We start from the raw sequence: 22,116 nt of genomic DNA, 5'->3' as shown, positions 1-22,116 counted from the left end.
ACCTAGTTTCATCAGTCTTTAACCTCTTTCTCCACTGACATCTACTCTCAAGGTACCCAAAACATCCACTTCCCCCTTTTGTTTGTTCATTCATTTATTTACTTATGTTAAATTTGTATTTACTTATTCTGGCGGGGGGTGGGGATGAACATGCCACAGTGCATATGTGGAGCGTTTAACATATTGGCCTTTTGAGGGTAGCTAAGATCTAGCTATATTAATGGGGTATCGTGATGTTTTGATACATGTATGCATTTGTGTAAGTTCAGGTAAACACACACATTTTGAATGATAAATATCAACTGTTTATCATACAATTATGGAAGAAGTGAGAATTTCCAAAATAATTTCCTTTATCTTTGTGAGATTATTATTATCTATAGAAATTATTATTATTATCTATAGAAACATGACTGCATAATAACACAACAGAGATTTCGGGAGGTGTTGCTGTGGATTTAATCCAGAGCCTAATGCATGTTAGAGGAAAGCTCTGTTACTGAAATGCATTCCTAGCTCTGGAGTTCTTTTCTTTTTAGAATTTTTTACTATTTTTTTAGACAAAGTCTCATGTAGCCAAGGTTGGCCTCCAACTTGCTGTGTAGTTAAGGATGATCTTATTTTTTAATACTTTTTTTAGATTTATTTATTATATATAAGTATACTGCTGTCTTCAGACGCATCAGACCTCATTACAGATGGTCGTGAGCCACCATGTGGTTGCTGGGATTTGAACTCAGGACCTCTGGAAGAGCAGTCAGTGCTCTTAACCACTGAGCTATCCCTCCAGCCCGAGGATGATCTTGAACTCCTGATTTTCCTGCCTTCACTCCCTAGTACTGGGATTACAGGTCTGCACCCCATGCCTAGCTTTAGAGCATCTTACTTATTCTAACTGTAACTTAGTACCCAGTTTATTGGCCTTTCCGCATCCCCCTTCCCCTTCTAATGCACATTAAGTATCACCCACTGCTGGATCTTGCCCATGATCCCAGCACTCAAGTAGCGACAGGAAGATCAGACATTCATGATCAGGAGGGAGAGATGGCTTATCTGTAAGGAATATTTGTTGCTCTTGCTGGGAGCCTAAGTTTTGTTCCCATGTTTAACTTTAACAGTCTGTAACTCTAATTCCAGAGGATCCAACACTCCCATGGCCTCTGAGGACTTCTGCACAATATGGAATACACTCACACAGATACATATATACACATACATAAAAATACATATTTAAAAAATTCAATGCTATAATTCTATTTCATTCTTAAAAAGTTCATGGTCATAGGGCTTCACCTTTATGATGTCATCTATTCCAAATCAATTCCTCAAGGCCTTACCCTAAACAGCATGCTGGGGTTACATTTACACCTTCTCAATATCTCACAAAGGGACTATATTTCAACATAAGTTTTTGAATGGGACAAGCACAGCAAATAGCATCCTGAGACCTGTCACTGTACTTGGGAGGACTGACTGCTTTAATCAGTCTCTGCTCCAAATTCCTTTTCCCTTAGCTGAAGGCAGAGTGACCTTTTCAAATTGCAAATGGGCTCCTGTCACTTCCTCATTCCAAACTCAACAGCTCCTCACCATCACAGGGAAGGGACCGTTTCTCCAGCAGGTTCAGGGAGCACAGCATCTGGGTATCATGATGTCCTTTCTAGAATGCTATGAAATAATCGATATCTTAAATTAGACCATATGAAATAAAATGACTTTTCTATAGGACACTTCTGTGAACGGAAAATATGTCTACATGATGTGCGTGCAATATAAAAATCATAGCCACCAGCACAGATGTCCATGGAAAAATAAACTGTTGAACTAAGCATGATCAGCACTTGGATTGTCTGTCTAACATTCACTTGCTACTCATTCGTTCGTTTTGTGGCTCGCTAGCTGATAAGTACGACATCTCTCAAATGTTGAGGAAAGATTTACATTAATTTTTTTTAAAAAAAGAGAAAATTCTACCCGTTAACTTTATTTTTTCATTTGCTTTGGAGACTCTCATTTGTGTCAGGCACACATCGAGACACTGCATGGGCGCTCTCCTTAGACAGCACATCCTGAGTACCTCTATTCTGGGGCAAAAAGCCCAAGCCATTCGCTATCACTAACAGTTCTTCTAGACGTGGTCCCATCTTATCTTGCTGTCTCTAAAGCCATTGGCTCCTTGACCGACCCTTTCTGTTTAAGATCTGGAATTTCTTAAATATTCTCTTCCTCTCTTTTATTTCTTTATTTTTCTTTGCTGTACTGAAAAACAAACTCAGGGCTCCCGCACGGTGACACTGAATTATATCCACAACCTGGACTCCTTCCTTCCTTTCTTCCCTCCCTTACTTTCTTTTTATTTTCCCAATTTTTATGTATCAGTGCATGTTTGTGTGTATGCGTGTGTGTATGCAGGTGCACTTGTGCCACGGCACAACTGTGGGGGTTAGAGGAGAACTCTCGGGAGTCAGTTCTCTCTTATGACCTCATGGAATTAATTGAGGTTGTTAGTGCCCCTACTTGTTCACCCATCCAGCTGACTTCCTTATTTATATCCTTCTTTAAAAGGGGTGTGTGTGTGTGTGTGTGTGTGTGTGTGTGTGTGTGTGTGTAGTGTGTATTTGCTGTGGTGTGCGTGTGGCAATCAGAAGACCAAATGTAACACTCCATGCTCTCCTTCTACTATGTAGATCCCAGTATTGAACTCAGGGTTAGAGGTGCCTTCCTTTATCTGCTGAGCCATCAATGTGGTCTGTCCTGTCCTTAAGCAAACTTTTATTATGATCTAAGATAGGGTGTCTTGTAACCGGGGCTGACCTTGAATTCACTATGTAGTTGATGATGACCTTGGACTTCTGACCCTCTGCTTCACCTTCAAAGTGTTGGGATTTATAGGTACAGGCCACCATGTCTGACTTTCGCAACCCTGGGGTCACTGGAGCCCAGGCCTTTGTTATGCAAGCACTCTACCAACTGAGCTATATCCTCAGTTCCAAACTGCCTCCCTTATAACCTGTCAGATAACACGTGGCATGTGCCACCATGCTCAGCTTTTTTGTTTCCTTTTGTTTGTTTTTGGTTTTCAAGACAAGGTTTCCCTGTGTAGCCCTGGCTGTCCTAGATCTAGGACTGTAGACCAGGCTGGCCTTGAACTCAGAGATCTGCCTGCCTCTGCGTCCTGAGCACTGGGATCAAAGGCATGCACCACCACCATCTGACTCTCACCCCTACCCTATCCCGTATTAGCAACCCACCTGTGATTGCTGCAAAGCTTGGCTGTGACTGTTGGATCCAATTAGGACCCAATTCCTGTCTAGCAGCAGAGCCATCTCCCCTCTCAGGCAGAAGAGAAACTGTGGATTGCTCCAGCTTCCTAAGAAAAGTAGAAATATAAAAAGAGTTTATTTACATGCTTCTGTTAATTTCTTGACTCCGCAGCCTTTGACTGAATACCTGCTCAACACTGCGCTGTGCTGGGCCTTGGTAGCCAGGGTGTCACAGGGACACCACAATATACATGCACATACGTTCATGTAGTGCCTGCGAGTTCAAAAAATCGTCTTCACAAAAAGCCTTCTCACAAAAAGCCTCTCCCCTCCTCCTTTAAAAAAGTAATGAATATAGAATTTCACTTAGCCCAAGCTTGCCTTGAACTTGACCTGTAGCTGGAATAACCTTGAACATGCTTTCCTCTTCTGAAGTGTTGAGAGTGTAAGCCTGTAGGATATACTACACCTGATTCATGTGGTGCTGGAAATCAGATCCAGGGCTTCCTGTATGCTAGGCAGATGCTCTACCAACTCAGTTAACTGCCCAGCCTCTCCCCCTAACCTCTGCTCTTCTTTTTGTTTTTAATTTCCTGAAGTTTTGGGTTTTCTTATCATGAAAGGAGGAGAGGAAGAACAAAACTTACCAGCTGATCACTTATGATTATCTCTTCTCTCCTCAGTCTTTCTGCGTTCCTGTGCCTGAGGAGATAACCCAGACCAAAGACTGCGCAGCACAGACTCAAGCTTCCCATACTTCTGTAGAACTGAGCGGTCTTTGTAGAGGCAGACAGCAGGTAAGGAAGAAAGGAAGAAACAAAGGCATTGTGGGAGATTTGGATTACATACTCTTTCGCAGGCTGGGAGGTCCTGCAATGGAAAGAGATCTTGTTCAGGTTCTCAGCCCCTCTAGGGACAGGCAGTTGAGTGTGCCACTTCAGTAGGGCACCAAGGTATCTGTACTCAAGTGTCCCCAGTGCTGTGAGGCCTTGTGTAGGATGTGTGTGTAGTGGGTAGAGGCAGGCAGGACTCCTCTGGGATCCCTCAACCCCATTATGGCCCCCACCCAGCTCAACCCTCTTGGTACCAGCTCTTAAGTCTGTTTTCAGCCAAATCCCATGCCAGTATCAGAGCTTGGCCTGTGCCCTTTGTCGTCTACCACATGGCAGTCTTTGTCAGGGAAGACTCAGGGCTACCTACTGGAGGCCTAGCCTGGAAGCAGCCAGCGCCTCCGATTCCCCACCCCCATCCGGTTGAGGCCCAAGCCTTAAAGCAGTTCCTCAATTTTAGTCTTGGCTTTATGTGTTTGTGCTATAACAGTCCAGGGCCCCTAGGCCTTCCCCAAGTGTTCCTGGATGTCTCAGAAATTACAGCTGATTCTCTTCCTTGATACTATCACCCACCCTGTGGTCTCTGATTTTTCTAGGCCTTTCTCTTTAGCCCACTCTTTTGAGTATCTAGAACAGTGATGGAACAGAGATCACTTAATGGGATCCCATTTTAGGCACTGGAGACAGAGAGTCTTTGTGCTCAAGGTGTATTCATTACTTGAAGAGCTCCCTGAGAATGTGAGAAGCATTCACTGCCAGGTACAAGGCAAGACCTGGGCAGTTCTTTTGTGGACACTTTGGTTCCCTACTTCCATTCTCCCCATACTTTCTAGGCCTGGCCTTTATGTGAGATTCCTCTTCCTGGCGCTCTCTCTCTCTCTCTCTCTCTCTCTCTCTCTCTCTCTCTCTTTCTTTCTTTTCTGCTGTTCCCTCCTCTAGAGAGAGAGAGAGACCTAAGATCCTATCATTCCAAGGGGTCAGCTCTACAAGTTCATCAATCACATAGAACCAACAAAGAGCCAATCCCAAGACAGAGAGAAGGGGAGAAGGGTAGACTTCAAGGCTAGGGAGGTGGGGAACATGCTGGGGAGAGAACCAGCAAGCAGTTGACTTGGAGAAAAAGAAGAGCGTGCAAGCATGGTTCCAGCCTTTGGATGTTATGAGCTGTCCCAGGTCAGCCATTAGTCCTGGGCTGAATTAGTATTGAGGGGCGATTGGAACTGGACAGAATGATTACCCCTCCTGTATCTCCATCAACAGAGCTAGAGGCCTTCAGTTCCCATCCTTAGACTCCCTTCTGTCTCCCTAACCTAAAAGGTGGATTGCTCTGCATCCCTCTTCATACTGAGAGCAGGGACCAGAGTGGGACCAGTGAGCTCAGTTTTTATTAGGTACAGGAGTGGGGAGCTGGGCTCCATGGAAATTACAGCCTACTGTGATGGAGGCTTGGGCACCTCAGGACAGGAGAGATGTCCTCCACAAGTCACAGCTCAGTTGTGGGGCTGCAGTGCAGCTCCCCCATTAATGCTCCATTTCTAAGCTGTAATGTGGTGGCGCTGCAGGTGCCGCAACCCCTGCCCTTCCATCGCCCCTCCCCAACCCAAGGAGATAACCTGGTTAGTTAGGGTGGACTACACGGAAGCACTGAGACTCCAGAGGCCAAAACTCCCATGCAAGCACCCAGGGTTCTCAGTGGGGAGCACAAGGGGTTATGGGGGCTGGGAAAAGAAAGAGGACTGCAGATCTCAGCCTAGGAGCAGAGAGAGGGAGGGGGAGGGGTTGGGACACCCTTCCAGCCTCAGGTCTGGGGGCTCAGGGATGTGAAAAACAGAGGTGTGTGTGTGTGTGTGTGTGTGTGTGTGTGTGTGTGTGTGTGTGTGTGTGTGTGTGTGTGTGTGTGTGTGTGTGTGTGTGTGTGTGTGTGTGTGTGTGTGACAATTCAGCAGAGGTCAGGACGTACCACGGGCCCAATGGCAGCAGGGGAGGGGGGCGGAGGACGTGGTCTCAGGGGCCCCGCCCCCTTCACAGAGGCCAAGACTCCGTTTGCAGAGAACTGGAACTGGGCTCGCCCTAGGGGAAGGCAGCGCGGCCAATCCGTCCCCTCCCCACACCTACTTTGAGGGGGTGGGTGATAGAGGAGAGGTTGGGGTTGGAGCAGCGGTGAGGGGGCCCCTCCCTGGCACCTCCCTCCACCAGACTTGGTCGCGCCCGAAGTGTAACACTTTCTCTTTGTCGGAGGAGCTCTTCTGTTTCCTGTGCAGCAGCTCCCGTTGTGGAGGCACCCTTAGCAGCCCTGGCGGACCAAGGAGCGATGGCAGCGGCCGATATAGCTCGCCAGGTGGTGAGTGTGGAGCTTGGGTACCAGTTCCCGGACTAGGGGTTGAGGGTGTGGAGCTGGGGACGGCCAAGCAGACTTGGCTGCAGCTCGGCTACCACCGCTACCACGAGGAGGGCAATGGGGTAGCATCCAGGAGCAGAGGGGCAAGGCAGGGACTTTTTGCTCCTGGGGTCCAGCAGCTCAGTCTACTCTCCCCTCCAGCATGTCCTGGAGACCGGTGGTGGCGGGAGGGTCGGGGGCAGTTGGAGAAGCATACTGGCGGGCAGCTGAACTTGCATCGCGGGAGAGAGCTGCAGTGAGCGCCTCCGCCTCCCTTGCTGCAGCTGCGGCCCCGCCGCTGGGGCGTTGCCGAATGAATGGCAGCATGGGTCGAGAGCCCTCCGGGACCCCTGTCCCCTTAGCTTGGGAGCGCCCCTACCCCAGCTGCCTGCTGGGACTCCAGCTTGTTCAGAAAGAGGGGCGCGGAGCTGGGGGTAGCCCGGGACCTAAGGCAGAGTGTGGTGAGGGGGGCGGGGAGATGACTGGCTGGAGTAGGGTTTCTCCATATGCATTACATATGTGACTGCGTCTGTATGTGTATCAGCGTGTGCGCATATATGTGCATGTGCGCCCTCCTGCCTTCCCCGTGGCGGGGTTATGTGACCCTGAATGAGTCGGCCTGTTTCGGTGTGCTCACCTCTACGGTGTGTGTTCCTGTGTTCAAATGCTGTGTCCACTTGTGCTGTGTCCCGCGGGCTCCCATTTGTGTCTCTGTGGAAGGAAAAGAGGGGTGCAGTTCATCCCGGCCTGTAGGTGGCTGATTGCGTATTTTGGCACGTTTCTGAGCGGTTCCCTGAGCGTCTGCCTTGGGTTCAGTGGACATGGGCTTATATACTAAAACCTGTGGCGCTAACCTCTTTCTGTAGGGCCGATGAAAACAGGGCAGGGACTTGCAGAAACAGTGTTCTCTCTCTCTCTCTCTCTCTCTCTCTCTCTCTCTCTCTCTCTCTCTCTCTCTCTCTCTCTCTCTCTCTCTTCTTTGGCGATCAACTCTGGAGGGAAAACATCATTTTAAAAACTAAAGTTTTCCAGTCTGGGATGTGCAGAGTAATCATACCCAGGAACCCGAGGTTCCATGTTTGTTTGTTTTAGGTCGGAAGTTTGGTTACAAAGGGAGATGAAAAGTGGTGAGAACAATTGCACCAGCACAGCAGCAGGATAGGCTGAGTCAGAATGAGGTACAAGGCAGCCAGGCAGAGCCCACTACCCCAAATACTGCTGCATGAAAAATGATAACCCTGTAAGCTCCCATTTATTTAGAGAGGCAGCCTGTGCAATGTGACTCCTGTGCAAAAGGGGGGAGTGGGAAGCAGCCTCTGGGGAGTTGGTGTAATTGCAATTGATTTGTTTTCTAAATCCAAATCTAGAATCTGATAGCATTTTCTCTACAGATAAAGAAGTTTATTCCATTTCCTGTCTGGCTTTGGAAGGACAGGGTCGTTTAATCGAGACCTAATCTACCCTGTGGACATCCCAGCCCAGAGTTCTTTATGCAGCCATGGTGTAGAAGGTAGAGGCAGATATGAGACGCTGCTTGATGATGATGGAATCTAAGAGATTTCTCAAGATTGACACCGTGATATTTGCTGCTTCTAGTGTTTTGAAGACAACCAGGGTGATTTTCTTATCTGCATTTTAAAGATGCTATAGTTTTAAGAGGATGGATCCGTTTCTTTAGTGACCAAAAAGAAATAACACCAATGATTTTTTTTTCTTGCTCTAGTGAATTTGAATTGATCTGCTCTCATCAGCCTCCCTTGCTTGGATTAGGATTTTGAGGCTGATGTTGGTGAGGGAGAACATCCCAGAAGGTTGCTTCACTTAGGCACAGCTCAAACAATCCAGAGACTACCTTTGTTCTGCAGATGGGGAGGGTAGCAAGGGGTGGTTTGGGGTCCCTTGATTTGCTTTGGGGTGACTCCAGTTTGTTCTGGCTGGCCTTACCACATTGTATACTGAAAAACATAATTGTATGGCAAATTCTGGAGCAGCCCAAGCATTTGAGACTTTGTTATCATGATAAATGGGTTTCTGGGAAAACTGACGTCACTCTCCATGCTTCCCCCCACCCCCCAAGCCAGTGAAGCTCTTATTTATGTGTCATTTGTCTCTCTGCTTTCCTTTGTGTCTGCAAAAAGTTGTAATTCACCAGGAGAGGCTGGAATTAACTCAAGAGACTTTGGGTAGCTGCTTGCTCTGGTTTCTTCAAAGGAATATATGTCTAGGGCTTGGGAAGAGAAGACCACGTTCTTGGTAGCAAGCTTAGAAGTTCTTCTTAGTAAATTCTGAGGCAGGACGAGTGTCTTGGTAAGTGTGTTTCAGTGTCTTCACGGATTCACTGGAGGGTCACTGTTGTCAAATATTGTGAGTGGTAAAACTGCCGTGGCAGTTGCTCAGTAGGGCCTACGTTTGGGTATGTATGCCCCTTGGAAATTTATAATTCAGTCGCATCCCATCTGAATGAACCCCAGGGAGGATTCTGCATGACAGCACTCTATATGAGTACCTGTTTGACTGATGTGAAGGGTACTATACGGCCAGCCCTGGGCAACAATACCAAAAGAAAGTAGCACACAGAGTTTATCTCTTTTCAAGTTCTAGCCTAGTTGGAGGCACAAATTGTGATGATGAAATAATTAGAGAAGTAACAACAGATCCCTGGTGTGTGTCCCACCTATGAGGTGGCTTGCACTGTCAGTGCTCTGTATTTAGAGAGGTTATGTGACTGCCTCGTCCAGGGTGACCTAGGAGGGTATAGTGCAGTCACCAAAAGCTCTGTCTCTTGGCTCAATGTTGCAGTTTTAGTTCAAGACCGTAAGTACTGCGCTTGCTCAAATAACACCCATAGTGGGAACAGTGTTGCTTCGTCCAGTTATATAGTCTGTCAAGCCATTGCCCCAATGGACAATTTTGCAAGGACACCAAAAGTTGTCATAGCTAGGGTTGGCCTGGAGCAGCTGTCCTCAAGTTTCTACTTGCCATTGGGAAGAAGACTGCTTCTGTATTCTGCTCTAACAATTAGTGACAATTGTCTACTACATCTTTTGTTTGTTCGTTCGTTTGTTTGTGTTGAGACAGACTTTCACCTGTCAGCCATGGTTACCATGAAACCTGTTCCATCTCTGGAGATGGTTTCCTCTTAAACTCCTCCTTAATTCTTAATCACTAAAAGTAATAATTGTAACCCCCCCCCCCAAATAAAAGAAAAAGAAAAAAGAAAAACTAAACCCCATAGATCTACCTGAGGACATAGTGCTGAAGAAAGTTTACATGGCCCCAAATAGTGAAAAAGTCTTGAATCCAAGTCAAGGGAATATGGACAGTCATACGGTTTCCCTTCTTTCCTGTGCCTTTAAGGTTTGTCAAAAAGGTTAGAGGAGCAGAGGATCTGAATGTGGTGGTGCATGCTTTAGAGATCTGTGAGAATTTGAGGCCAGCCTGCTCTACAGAGCCAAGTTTTAGGACTACACAGAGAAACTGTGATGGAAGAAAGGAGGGAGGGAGAGGAAGGAGAGGAGGAGAGGAGGGAGGGAGAGAGAGGGAGAGAGGGAGAGAGAGAGAGAGGGAGAGAGAGGAGGAATATTACAGGGCCTAACCCTCTCTATAACTTCTTCCTTCAAAGGCATTTCTAGTTTAATGGACGGCAGAGGCAGACACAGATCTTTATGTAGGGCTGGTAAGAGGGCTTAGTGGGTAAAAAACACTTGCCATGAAAGTCTAAAATTTGAGTTTGGTCCCTGGAATATACAGACTCAACAAAACCCTGTGACCTCTGCACAAATGCCAGAGCACATATTTGCACTATTGTAACGTGTTTACAAATCCATATTTAGTTATTATTATCCTAAGTGCTAAAGAGAAGCGCTAATGCCTGCCATGGGAAGTCATTATAGAGGACCTAATTCAGCCATGGATGAAGGCTGTAAGTGATAGGAGAGGCTTCCTGAAGGCTTCTGGGTAGGAAAAGGGTAGGTGTGAAGATGAGTGAGATCACACTTCTGCCACTTGCTTGGGAACAGTTCGTTTGTCAATCCATCCACTGCTGTTTTCATTCATTCTCCAGCATTTATTTAGCAGGCATGGACTCTCCAGGTCCTATGCCAAGTGCTGGGAATGTGGTGATGGCCAAGGCATGGAGGAACTCTGACCCCTTCTCAGAGCTGCCAGATGAGGCAGGACTGAGCCCTGTTTCCTCTTGACATTTTCAATCCAGGAAATGTGAGTGTTAGTGGTGTATTTATTACAAAACTTCATTACAGTAGACTAATAGGCCTGTGTAATAAAACGAGAATTTGATCTGCAATCATATGCATAGCATTTACTTTGTGGAGTGTCTGATATAAATTTTCTATTAATTGCTGGCTTGGTTACCAGTATGGCCCCACACCTTGTGTCTGTAAGGGCACAGCACCATTGCTTTAACTTGAACAAAGTTCGTCTGCTGGCGGAAAATAAAAGCTCTATTACAAAATTAATAGCACTGATTTGCAGGCTTGCTGGGATTTTGGGTTGTCAAAGCCATGACCTCATATTAGCATGGACAAGTAAGAAAGCCTTTATTTGCAGGTGCGTTGAAACTACATACAAGACACTTGGAAAGAAGAAAAGGGGATGGGGAACGGAGAGAGGAAGAAGGGGAAGGAAGGAAAAGAGAAACCATGCATAGATGCTTAGCTCTCTTGAAACGCTTCCATCTGCATGACTTTTGCCCCAACAGCTTCCTGGACAGGTATTCCGGGCCTCTTCATTTTATGCCTGCAGCAAGCAAGAGGCTTAAGTCCAAAGCATTACTGCTGGTCAGTGGATAAAACAATGAAACATCTACCAGAACACACACGTTCCCTTTGCAAAAGCACTAGTCTTTCCAAGGTGTTTCTAAGAAATTAGAATTCTGCCATGTCCTCATTCCCCCTCTTTTCTTTGCATCTGCCAACATCCCCCAAAGTGGTCCGAGAAAAGCAAGCTTCGGAGCTATGGAGACTCTGTGATGGTATAAAAGAGTCTCAGCTTAAATCCAAGATAGCACAGTCACGGGTTGTGTGGGTTTTTCTCTCTCTCTCTCTCTCTCTCTCTCTCTCTCTCTCTCTCTCTCTCTCTCTCTCTCTCTCTCTCATCCCTTATTTAAATAAAATCTTGGAGCCACCAGCCATGTAATGATGGATTATTTTAAGTAACAACTGGAGGGGGTACAGAATAAATTAGAAACACAGACCCTTCCTCCTCAGTTTGGCAGGAGGCGGCTTCTGCTGCGGGGATTTGAAACCGTGGGCTTCTCAGCTGCCTGCACAGAGGAAGGAGGCCACATGCTCCGGAGGGTGAGAAACAATGTTATCCTCTTCTCCAGTGTCTTCCCACTAGAGACAGCCATCTGCTGAATTATGCAGCAGGCTCTCAGCTGGCCCTGGACTTGGGTCATTCCTGTGACCAGGGAACGATTTCCAGGCCTTCTCAGGGACAAACCTCTGGGTTCCGGTTCCCCCTGCCAGGGCTCTCTCAGAGCCCTAACAGGGGCCCTGGGGTAACAGGAGCAGAGCTCTGCTCTCACAGTCATGATGAGGTGCGAGGTGGTGTTTGGTTTCCTTCACCACAGAGGCCCCCAGCTCTGAACACTGGCGCAGAGGCAAGAACTGGTTTTTTTTTTCAGATCCCATTAAACGAGACCAGATGGAGGCAGAGGCGAATTCAGGCTCCCAAGAGGGCAGTTGGGCATTCACCCAGAGGCCTATGGGTAAACCTTTTCTTTCCTCTTTTTCTTTTGCTTAAAGAAAAAAAAAAGATTTTAGGTAACGTGTCCAGAACACCTAGAAAACTGTTCAGACTGCCTGACGTGGAGGAAATGTGTGTGGCTTTTGTGGGAAAGTTGACCCACCTACAGCAGGGGTCACCCCTGGCCTGAAGTGGAGATATTTTACATAGACAATGGCTTTGTGGAGTTAGATAGACTCATTAGTTCTGGTGCTCTTGAGTAGAGCTGGGCAGCTGGCCAAGCCTAGGATCAGACTGGAGTCAGGAGAGACCCAGAGAAGGAGAAAAAAGTAGAGGAGAGAGATGAGAGTTGGAGCACAGACCTGGGTACCATTGGTTGTCTCGCTTGACTTCTGCTGGCCAGAGCTATCGTAGGGAGCCCACGAGCTTCCAGTTCATCTCTCTTTCCCTTTCTCACTCCTACCTGCATGGAGCCAGGAGCCTGATGGCCTGGAATTTTAGCAGCAGGAAGGAGTACATCTGGTATTTAAGTCAGCTTTTCCATCTGAGAGAACAGTCTGCCTAATGCTAGCATCACTCACTGCCACTAAATCATCACTGGATGACTGGGGACAAGTCACTTCCCCCCACTCCCAGTCTCCATTTCCCCCTTTGCAAAAGGAGCCCTTGGGTTAGGGGATCTTTAAGGGAGTCTCCAGCTCTCAAGTCCGTATGTTTTCTTGTTCTCCGAAGTCAATTCAGTTAGGTCCTTGCCTGCTTCTGCTTTTGCTTGAAGTAGCTGAACCAAGCCCCGCCCCTTCCCTCCTTCAGCCTTGAGCTGAGTACTCAGAGGAGAGAGTTTTGGAGCAGGAACTTAGGCTTTTAGCTCAGCAGGGTCTCTGTAAGTGAACTAGAAACAACCATTTGAACATTGCCCTTCTGGGTAGGTATATATAGCTATTGACATTTTATAAAGATATATGACAACTGAATGTTTGTCTGTGGACTCTCGCTTCAAATGCACTAGGAGAGCTGGCTAGTTAGTGGAGTCCTTGCTGTGAGTCCTTTTGTAAATGAGAAGCCATGTTGGAATTTATCTTTGGTATTAAAATCAGTTGCATCTATCGGCTTTGCCAAAGAGACGCCTCCACCCTTGTTTAGAAAGATAGTTTCTCCTTTGTGTTTCCTTGAGGTCCCCTAAACTGCTTTCCCACTGCAGCTTTGGAAAACCTTGTTTCTCCTTAGGATAGTCCCTAAATTTCTCTCCTAGCCCAAGATTTTACTTCTATAACTCCTATCATTTGATGTGTTGGGTGCATTGGTTTTTATCTTTTGGATCTCATTGGTCCTTTGTGGCTCTCAAGGCTGATAGGATTTCTCATTCCTTTCACAACATTGAAGGTTGCAAATGGAGTTTTATCTGGACTTTTAACATGTTTCAGGACATAGTATTTGTCTTCTGGTTTACAGGACTATAATTATGTTGTACTGTTTAATAGTGAGTTGCATATTAAATGTGACAATAATTCACAATAAAGGAAAATAAGAATTTATTGTATTGTTAGTTAAAAAAAAAAAACAAATGTCTCACATATAATAAAATTGCCCAGATGCTAAAGGCTGTACTTAACTCTTGCTGGTTATCTGTGTGTGCGGCATTTTCTGGTTGAAGTTGAAGATTTATTTTTTTCCTAAAATAGCTGAGGCCACTTTCCTGCCTAGGAATGTACCATCCGTCTTTATTCAAAACAAAACCTTTTTCCAGATTATAAAACTTAAGTATACCTATTCTAGAAAAGTTGGAAAACAGAAAGGTTACCCCCAAAGTAACCTGTTAACACTAGTTTTCTCTCCTCGCTGGGCTGTGTATAAAAAGTTTTTGTTGTTGTTGTTTTCCTTGCTTTACATAACAGCTTTGGGCAATTATTTCATGCCATTATGCACTCTTAGAAAAATATCTTCATTCTTGCTTCGTAGTCCATCCTCTGTCATTGGGTGGATGGATTGGTTTCGAAAGCCTTGGAGATTTGCAGTTTCTCAGTGGCAGAATGATGGTGGAGCGAGGGAAGGGGTGAAGGACTGGGCCCACCACCAAGCAGTCAATGAGCCTGCTGCCCAGACCCACGGCTAAGCATTTGTCTTCCTCGCTAAGGTTTGAGTGCAAAAGACCAGAGGAGAAAGTTAAGGGAAAGTCAAAGTCTTAGGTAAACGCTTTCCCACCCCTGCCCCCCATTCCTTCAGGATGACTGGTGCTAACTTAGATACCTTGGGTATGAAAAGAGACAGGAAATTCTCTATTGACACAGGTGGACCCTGAGTTCCCAGAGGCCTCACTTAACAATGTGCTTTCTCTGTCAGGGCTGTTACAGGAGAGGCAGTAGGCAGTGGAGGACAGCAGTTCCGTATTGGATGTTTCTGGGACACTTGGCTTTCCAAAACCAAAACCAAACACAAACACCAACACAAACAAACAAAAAACCAAAAAGCAATGGGAGAAAGATACACAGCTGGGAGCACGGTACTTCGTTGTTCTTAATATGTACTGTACGAATATTCAATTAAAAACTGAAGTCGGTGTGTCCTCAGGAGGAGTCAGAAGCAAAGAACAGTGTTTCTGCCTCTGATACAAAATGTGGTCATAACGTATTTCAAAACCGCAGGTGACTGCAGATGAGGAGCAAACAGGAAATGGAATTGGGCGGAGGGAAGTGGGGGCTCTCTCAGTTCCCAGGGGCATCTTTCATTTTCTTTAGCTGCTCTCAGGCTACATCCTAACTCATCACCCAGACTGCAAAGCTGAATGAGCGAAACCTTTCCTTCTCTTATTAAAAATATGTCAATTATACAGGTAACCATGTGAGTTCATCTGTGTTATAAAAGAATCAAACACTACAAAACCTGACAACACCTCTGATTAGGCCCCCGTTTCCATTTCCTGTCCTCTGAGGTAACTACCGGTATCTTTTGGTTTGGTGTGTTTTCAACATCTGTCCTGGCTATTGGCATAGATTTATGTGCATATGCATCTATACCAGGCTTTTTGCACAAACATGTGCTCATTATGCATGTCGTTTTACAATGTCTGTTTTCCGTTTTATACCATGTCGTGGAGGTATTCACATCATTACGTATGGACCCACAGCATTTTCGTGGCAGGACTGTTCCAGAATATTCGTGTTCACAATTAATTTTCCGGTTGTCTAGCATTTAAGGAGTTTCTAGATTTTCATTTCTATCCAGGCTTTAATGTATTCCCTTGTACACAAATAGTTGTACAGCTGTGAGAGGCTCCACAGAACAGATTGTGAGGGTGGTGCAGGGTTATGGTAGATTAACAATTTTGCTGATTTGCTGCCATGAACATGGCGCCACCTGCTACTCGGGATAGCTAGGTACGGTTTTGGTGTCAGATGTGCTGGGCCAGGCTGCTAGTCACATCTCCTCTTCTGCACCTTGTAGTCAAGTGAACATTCAATTAACAGCAATCAGAGTAATTAGGAGCTCAATTAATTATACCACCGTAAGAAGGACTAAGGAGATAAGGCGTCAAAGGTGCTGTAAGAGAGAAGAAAAGACGCTTCCTGGGGTTATCCTGGGGTCAGTGTATATTTAGTGCAGTATTCTGTCTATAATTTGCATGCGTGTATTTCATTTTGACCCATGATGATCTCGATGTAAGATTCATTAGAGCAAGACAGATGCTTTCTGGGCAGAATTTTCTACATCAAGAACTATACAAATATGTTTGGATGCTTTCTTAAGCACAGAGATTGAGACAAAGTGTTGGAGCCTTCAAGCCAGTAAATAGCAAGAAAAGCACATGACCCAGGCTCTATGTCTCAAGTCCCCAAGTTCTCTAGTCAATTTAGGTAGAGTGGATACTGAGTAAAAGACACAAAAGAAATAGAGATTCCAAGTCATGGAGGATACTACTAAATGCAAACCTATAGTTATTTCTCTGTTCTTTTTTTTTTTTTTCAGATGGTGGGAAAATATTGGTTCATCTTTTACTTCTGATTATTTCCCCTTCTTGGCAAACCCCCTTTATCTCCCCATTATTCCTGGGTGTTTCCTATATTCATTCTCTTGCTCCCTTACCCTTTCTACCTCCTAGAGAGCACATCCAATTTTATATCTCTCACTTCCAAAATGTGTGTCCCAGCCTTTAATGGTCTCTGCACCTAAAGCCCCTCATTGCTAACTACTTATTGACTTTTTTCTCTTAACCTATCTCACCTTGAAATCAAATCTTATTTTCCCTGATGCATGTAAGGCTCTTACAAATCAAAGAGAAAAGACAAACATATATATTTTTAAGTGAGCAAAGTCATGACTAGATAATTTACATCCATAATACCCATACACAGTTCAAATTTTTTAATGTGCAGCATCCCTAATAAAATTCAAATTAAAGACTGTGATACCATTTTCCAGTGAGTCAGTTCACAGTAGATAAGAGCCCATGAAACTCCATGGATACATAGGCACACACATAGTAGTGATGGAAACACACATTAGTATGGCCCTCTGTTAAATGATGTATCTATCAATGTATAAAATCTGTGAACGTTTTGAGCTGGCAAGATGGCTCGATGGGTAAAGGCACCTGAATGTATTGTCAGGCCTGACAACTTGAGTTTGGTCCCCAAGGCTCACATAGAAAGAAAGAACGAACTCTCACAGATTGTTTTATGATGTCTACATATGCACTGTGGCATGTATGCTACCGTAAATACATATGTGCATGCATACATACATAAATGTATGTATGTAAAAGAATACGTGGACCCTTTGGTTCAGTAGGCTTCAATTGTATGAAATAGAGACATTTGCAACCCTGCAAGAAGACTGTTGTCTGTTTCTGTAGAAAACTTGGAAATACTGACTAAATATTCAACAGAAGATAAATTAGGAAAGGGTGGCAGATTCCTGCATGGGTATGGATATGGCCAGTAAACATAATGATTTGGGGTTTACAGAGATGGCTAACAGCTCATACCGCCCTTGCTGAGGGTCTGCACTTGCTTCTAACACCCACATCAGGTGACTTACAACCGCTATAGCTCCAGTTCCAAGGGACTCAGTGCCTTCTCTTGTCTTTGCGGGTACCTGCTGTGCACATACCTATCTCAGATGCATGCAAGTGCACATCTTGGAAAATAAAAGAGAACTTTAAAAAGACGCTGGGGTTGGGGATTTAGTTCAGTGGTAGAGCGCTTGCCTAGAAAGCGCAAGGCCCTGGGTTCGGTCCTCAGCTCCGGGGGGAAGAAAAGACGCTGTTCTAATGCCAGGGGTGGGGAGGCAGGAGGGAGTGGGTGGGGAGCACCCTCATGGAGGCAGGGTGGGGGATGGGATGGAGGATTTCTGGAGGAAACCGAAAGGGATAACATTTGAAATGTAAATAAAGAAAATATCCAATAAAAGAAAAGAAAAAAATAACAAGAAAAAAAAAAGACACTGTTCCAAAGAAATGATTTAGAAGTATACTTAATTACTCAGGAAAACATCTGTATTAGGTGTCAGGGTATTAAGTCAGAGTGTGGAAAGAAACAGATTATAGCATCCCTATTTTGTTAAATAAAGATGTACTGACTGGCAGGAAGTACATAGACAAGTTGATCCTCTTGGGAGAATGAAAACATGCTAGGTGGTTTTTATTTTCTTCCTTATAATTTCTGTTTTCTAATAATTTCTGCTGGGTGCGATAGCACTGGCCTCATCTGGGCGCTGCGAAGTAGAGACAGAAAGATCAACATTTTAAGGGCATTCTTTGCAATAACTTGAGTTTGGGACAAATGTGGGCTACATAAGACTCTTGCTCAACATGAAAATTTACCAAACACCTACCGTGTGCCCATCGTTATCCCCCCACAGTCCCACAGCAGGAGGAAGAGTCTAAGACTTTATCCCACAGCAATGGGCTTGGGAGATTTTGAGGTGTTTTGAGCAGGGAGTACCATGAAACATGTAATATTTATTTTTAGATTTGTTTTATATGATGTATGTATACATACAATGTGCACGTTTGGTGCCCTCAGAGGCCAATATGTCAACAGTTCCCTAAAACTATTAAGAATAGGTGAGAGCCACCATGTTTAGTGTTGGGAGCTAAACCTCTGTGGGAATAGCAAGTCCTCTTAGCCACAGAGCCGTCTCTTCCACCACACATGCAGGAGTTGAAAAATTCATTCGACCTACAGAGTAATTCAGTGGATGAAAGAATAAGAAAGCAGGGGCAGGATACGTCTCCAGTAGTGTTGAAGTGACAAAAGTGACAGCCATGTACACACTTTTGAGAAAAAAAAATGCTGGTTAAAGTCAGCTAGCCTGATTTGAGACTCTAAAGGGGAGGGCCTGGGTTGGGAGCATAGCTTAGCCATAGAGTTGGAAGTAGCATGAGGATTAGAGTTATGCATTGCCATGTCCCAGTTATGTGGTGCTGGGGATTGAACCCAGGGCTTTGTGCATGTTAGGCAAATGCTCTCCCAACAGAACTACATCCTAGGCTCTATATTTGGCCAGTCTTTCCCAGTGGGGTGAGGTTTTATTTTTTTATTATTATTTTTTTTATTATTATTTTTATTTTTATTATTATTTTGGTTCTTTTTTTCAGCGCTGGCGACCGCACCCAGGGCCTTGCGCTCCCTAGGCAAGCGCCTCACCACTGAGCTAAATCCCCAACTCCTGGGTGAGGTTTTAAGGTAAGGAGCCCTTCCCCTGCCTGCTATCTTTAGTTTGAGAATTCCTTGACTTCGAAGCACTTGAAGTTTCATGGTGCTGAATTTGGAGGCAGGAAGCGATGATAAATATGGCTCAGAAACCTCAACTCTGAGTCTGTCCCAGTTCTGAGGCCTGCTACGTAGGAGGCTCCCTGGAGAGAGCATATTGGCTCTGAAGTTTCTTCGGTGCTTTGCCGAAGGCTGAGAACCAACAGTGGTAAACTTCCAGCTTACTGTTTGCTTTAAGCAAGAAAAAAAATGGGAAATGGGGAAAGGGAAGTGGAAGGGGGTGAAGTGAGTATAGAACAAGGTGATGTGGCTCCCTCCTGAAATTTGTCTTTGGGTGAACAAGGAAGGCATCTTCAGCCTATCTCAGTGATGGCATATGGCCGTCTGTCAGGTGCGCTCTGCTGGGAGATTGTGCAGAGAGATGTCAGAGGGAAATGAATATACCAGATGGTAGTCAGCAGCACAAGCTCTTGGAGGATCCAATGGTACTGACGGGAGAAGGCACAACCTCCACACACACACACACACACACATACACACCACACATATACACACACACACACGCACACACACACACACACACACACACCACACACCACACATATACACACAACACATACACACAACACACACAGACAACACATACACACATAACACACACAACACACACACACACACACAAACACACACACACACACACACCACAAACACCAACACACAAACACACAACACACACACAACACACATACACACACACACACAAGCATACACATACAATCATACACACAAGCGCACACACACACACACCAAACAACACACACACACAAACACACACAAACAATCAAACACACAAGCACACACACACACACAACAAAAACCACACACACACACACAAACATACACACCACATAACACACACCACACACCCACACACCACACACACACCCACACACACCACACACACACACACACACACACACACACACACACACACACACACACACACACACACACACACACACACACAAACACACACACATACACACACACATACACACATACACACAACACACACAACACACACCACACACACACACACACACACACACACACACACACACACACACGGTAAAGAGGCTGAACGACTTCTCCACCATCCTATCACATCCCCTTTGCTGTGACACCTAGTCTAACAGCAGGTCAGTCAGCTTAGGAGTTGCCTGCTGGTACAGCCTGGGATGCTGGTGTGGTCTCTCCTGGTGCAAACCATGGCCTTTTGGGTTGCTTTTGGCATCTTGGTGGTTATGGAAAGTTTCGTGCAGCCTCGCCCCACAGAATCTCTGCCTATTTCCATAGCCCATCATTCTTGTGAAGCTTGTCTACCTCCAGCTTGCATCCCCCACCCTTCTCCTGACACCCCACCCTCGGCTGTGACCATTGGCAGTGAGCATAGTTTATGAGTACATGCAGGCCCTTTTCATCCTTTGCCTTGCTTCCTTGGAAGTCTGCCTAAGCTTGAGACTCTCCTCATTTTATAAAACCATTAACTATAAGAAGCTTTGGCCCTCTGCTTTCCAGGGCTGGGAGTGGCTTGGCTGACCCCTGTGGAGTCAAGGGAACCAGAGGAAGGCTGGAGACAGCTCCTTCCAAGCTACAGGGAGCTACAAGTGTTTAATGCAGGGTGGGCCAGTTTTTAGGGTCCAAGGATAACCTCACAGTACAGCGATAAGGGCCGCTACTGTTTGAATGCTTTCCCCATGACAGGCAATATGCTATGGGTGTGAGGAGTGCTGTCCTACGGAGTCTGCACATTAACTCCTTACTTGTGGTTTTGTAATGGAAGACTGAGAGCTTAACTCGTTCAAGCTTGAACTGCACAAGTTGGCCTCTGACTCAGACCTGCCTGATTCAAAAGTCTGTACTTAAAACATTATTTTTACATTTGTTTGTTTGTTCATCTGGTGTGAGGTGGTCGTGTAGGGGGAGCTGGTGCCTCATGAGTGTGGAGATCAGAGGACAACTTTCAGGACTTGATTCTCTCCTTCTATCATGTGAGTCCCAGGTTTTGAACTAAGGTTTTCAGGCTTGGCTGCAGGTACTTTTACGCTCTGAGCCATCTTGCCTGCCCGAACCTGTAAGCTTAACCTCTCTGCTGTGCCACCTTTGTAGGTCTCAAAGGTGTTCTACAGAGAAGGTTCACTGCCTTCTATGGACTAAGGACTTTGGAGCATTTATTGAACATATATACATATATATGGAATTATAGGTATTAATAAACAGATTGCAGTCCTCTTGTCACCTCTGAAACATATCCTGTTGTCTCCTGTGACAGATGTGAAAGAGAACTGAGTCTCAGAGAGGCTCCCCAACCTCTGAATGATTGAATTGAGATCTCATCCAAGTTTGGATGAGCAGGACCAACTGCCCACATAGTTTATTCTGTCTAGAACCACTGTGGTATTTATTACTGAACCTATTAAATGCTGTACCCAAGCATCCATGATTTTCAAGCTGATGGGCCATTTTGCTTTTCGGTGTATGTGTTGCAGGCTGGGGAGGAATGGCTGAGGAAAGAGATGAGACATTGGGCCTTTGTAGTTGTTACTTCCTGGCATAGGATAGAATGCGTGTGGGTATAGTATAGAGATCCAAATGGCTTTTAAGCACGTTTTCATTTTCTCCCCCTCCCTCCCTCCCTCTTCAAATTAGGGCGAAGACTGTCGAACTGTCCCCCTGGCTGGACATGTGGGGTTTGACAGCTTGCCTGACCAGCTGGTGAATAAGTCAGTCAGCCAGGGCTTCTGCTTCAACATCCTGTGCGTGGGTGAGTATTTCCAAGGCAGGAAATTCTATTACAGGATATAGATCCTTAATGGCTAGATGTGGCTTTGCAGGTAATTAGGTTAAATAATGTGTCATCATCCCCATCTAGTTGCAGGCTTGCTCCCCCAACCTCTCTTCTTCTCTTATCCCTTTGTTTATTTTTGTAAGCGTCCAGCTGCAATTACTTCTTTTCCCCTCTACCCAGACCATACCTTGGGGAAAAACAGAGCTTTGTGAAACTCAATGGAAAATTCTGTTAAAGGAGGCTGGCCGGCTCGGTTACTGCTGTCAGCTTCTTTTTGTGTGCAGAAGATGAGAACCAGGACAGAACTGGGAGTTGTGGGTATCTGGCTGAGTCTCTCTAGTTCGTCTAAGCTTGCTTGATGCAGTTGGAGCTTAAGTGTAGTAAT

At 45.5% G+C, this 22,116-nt stretch overlaps 1 protein-coding gene across 6 annotated transcripts in view; it reads left to right on the top strand.

Annotated features, from left to right (window-relative positions):
* Positions 1 to 6,152: 6,152 nt before the first annotated feature.
* The window catches only part of Septin6 (septin 6), a 75,979-nt gene continuing 60,015 nt past the window's right edge, over positions 6,153 to 22,116 (top strand). For 2 of the 6 annotated variants that reach the window (XM_032889520.1, XM_032889521.1), the window contains exons 1-2: positions 6,153 to 6,434; positions 21,593 to 21,707. In XM_032889520.1, coding sequence (XP_032745411.1) covers positions 6,405 to 6,434; positions 21,593 to 21,707 — 145 coding nt within the window. In that variant the 5' untranslated portion in view covers positions 6,153 to 6,404. Of the gene's footprint in view, positions 6,435 to 12,179; positions 12,199 to 21,592; positions 21,708 to 22,116 lie in introns of those variants that run through there. The other 4 variants (XM_032889524.1, XM_032889523.1, XM_032889522.1 and 1 more) reach the window with 3 other exon arrangements.

Source organism: Rattus rattus, chromosome X, assembly GCF_011064425.1.
Source record: "Rattus rattus isolate New Zealand chromosome X, Rrattus_CSIRO_v1, whole genome shotgun sequence".
In the NCBI taxonomy this organism is placed as follows: Eukaryota; Metazoa; Chordata; class Mammalia; order Rodentia; family Muridae; genus Rattus; species Rattus rattus.
Note: the sequence above shows the minus strand (reverse complement) of the source record. Positions and strands in the feature narration are given on the sequence as shown.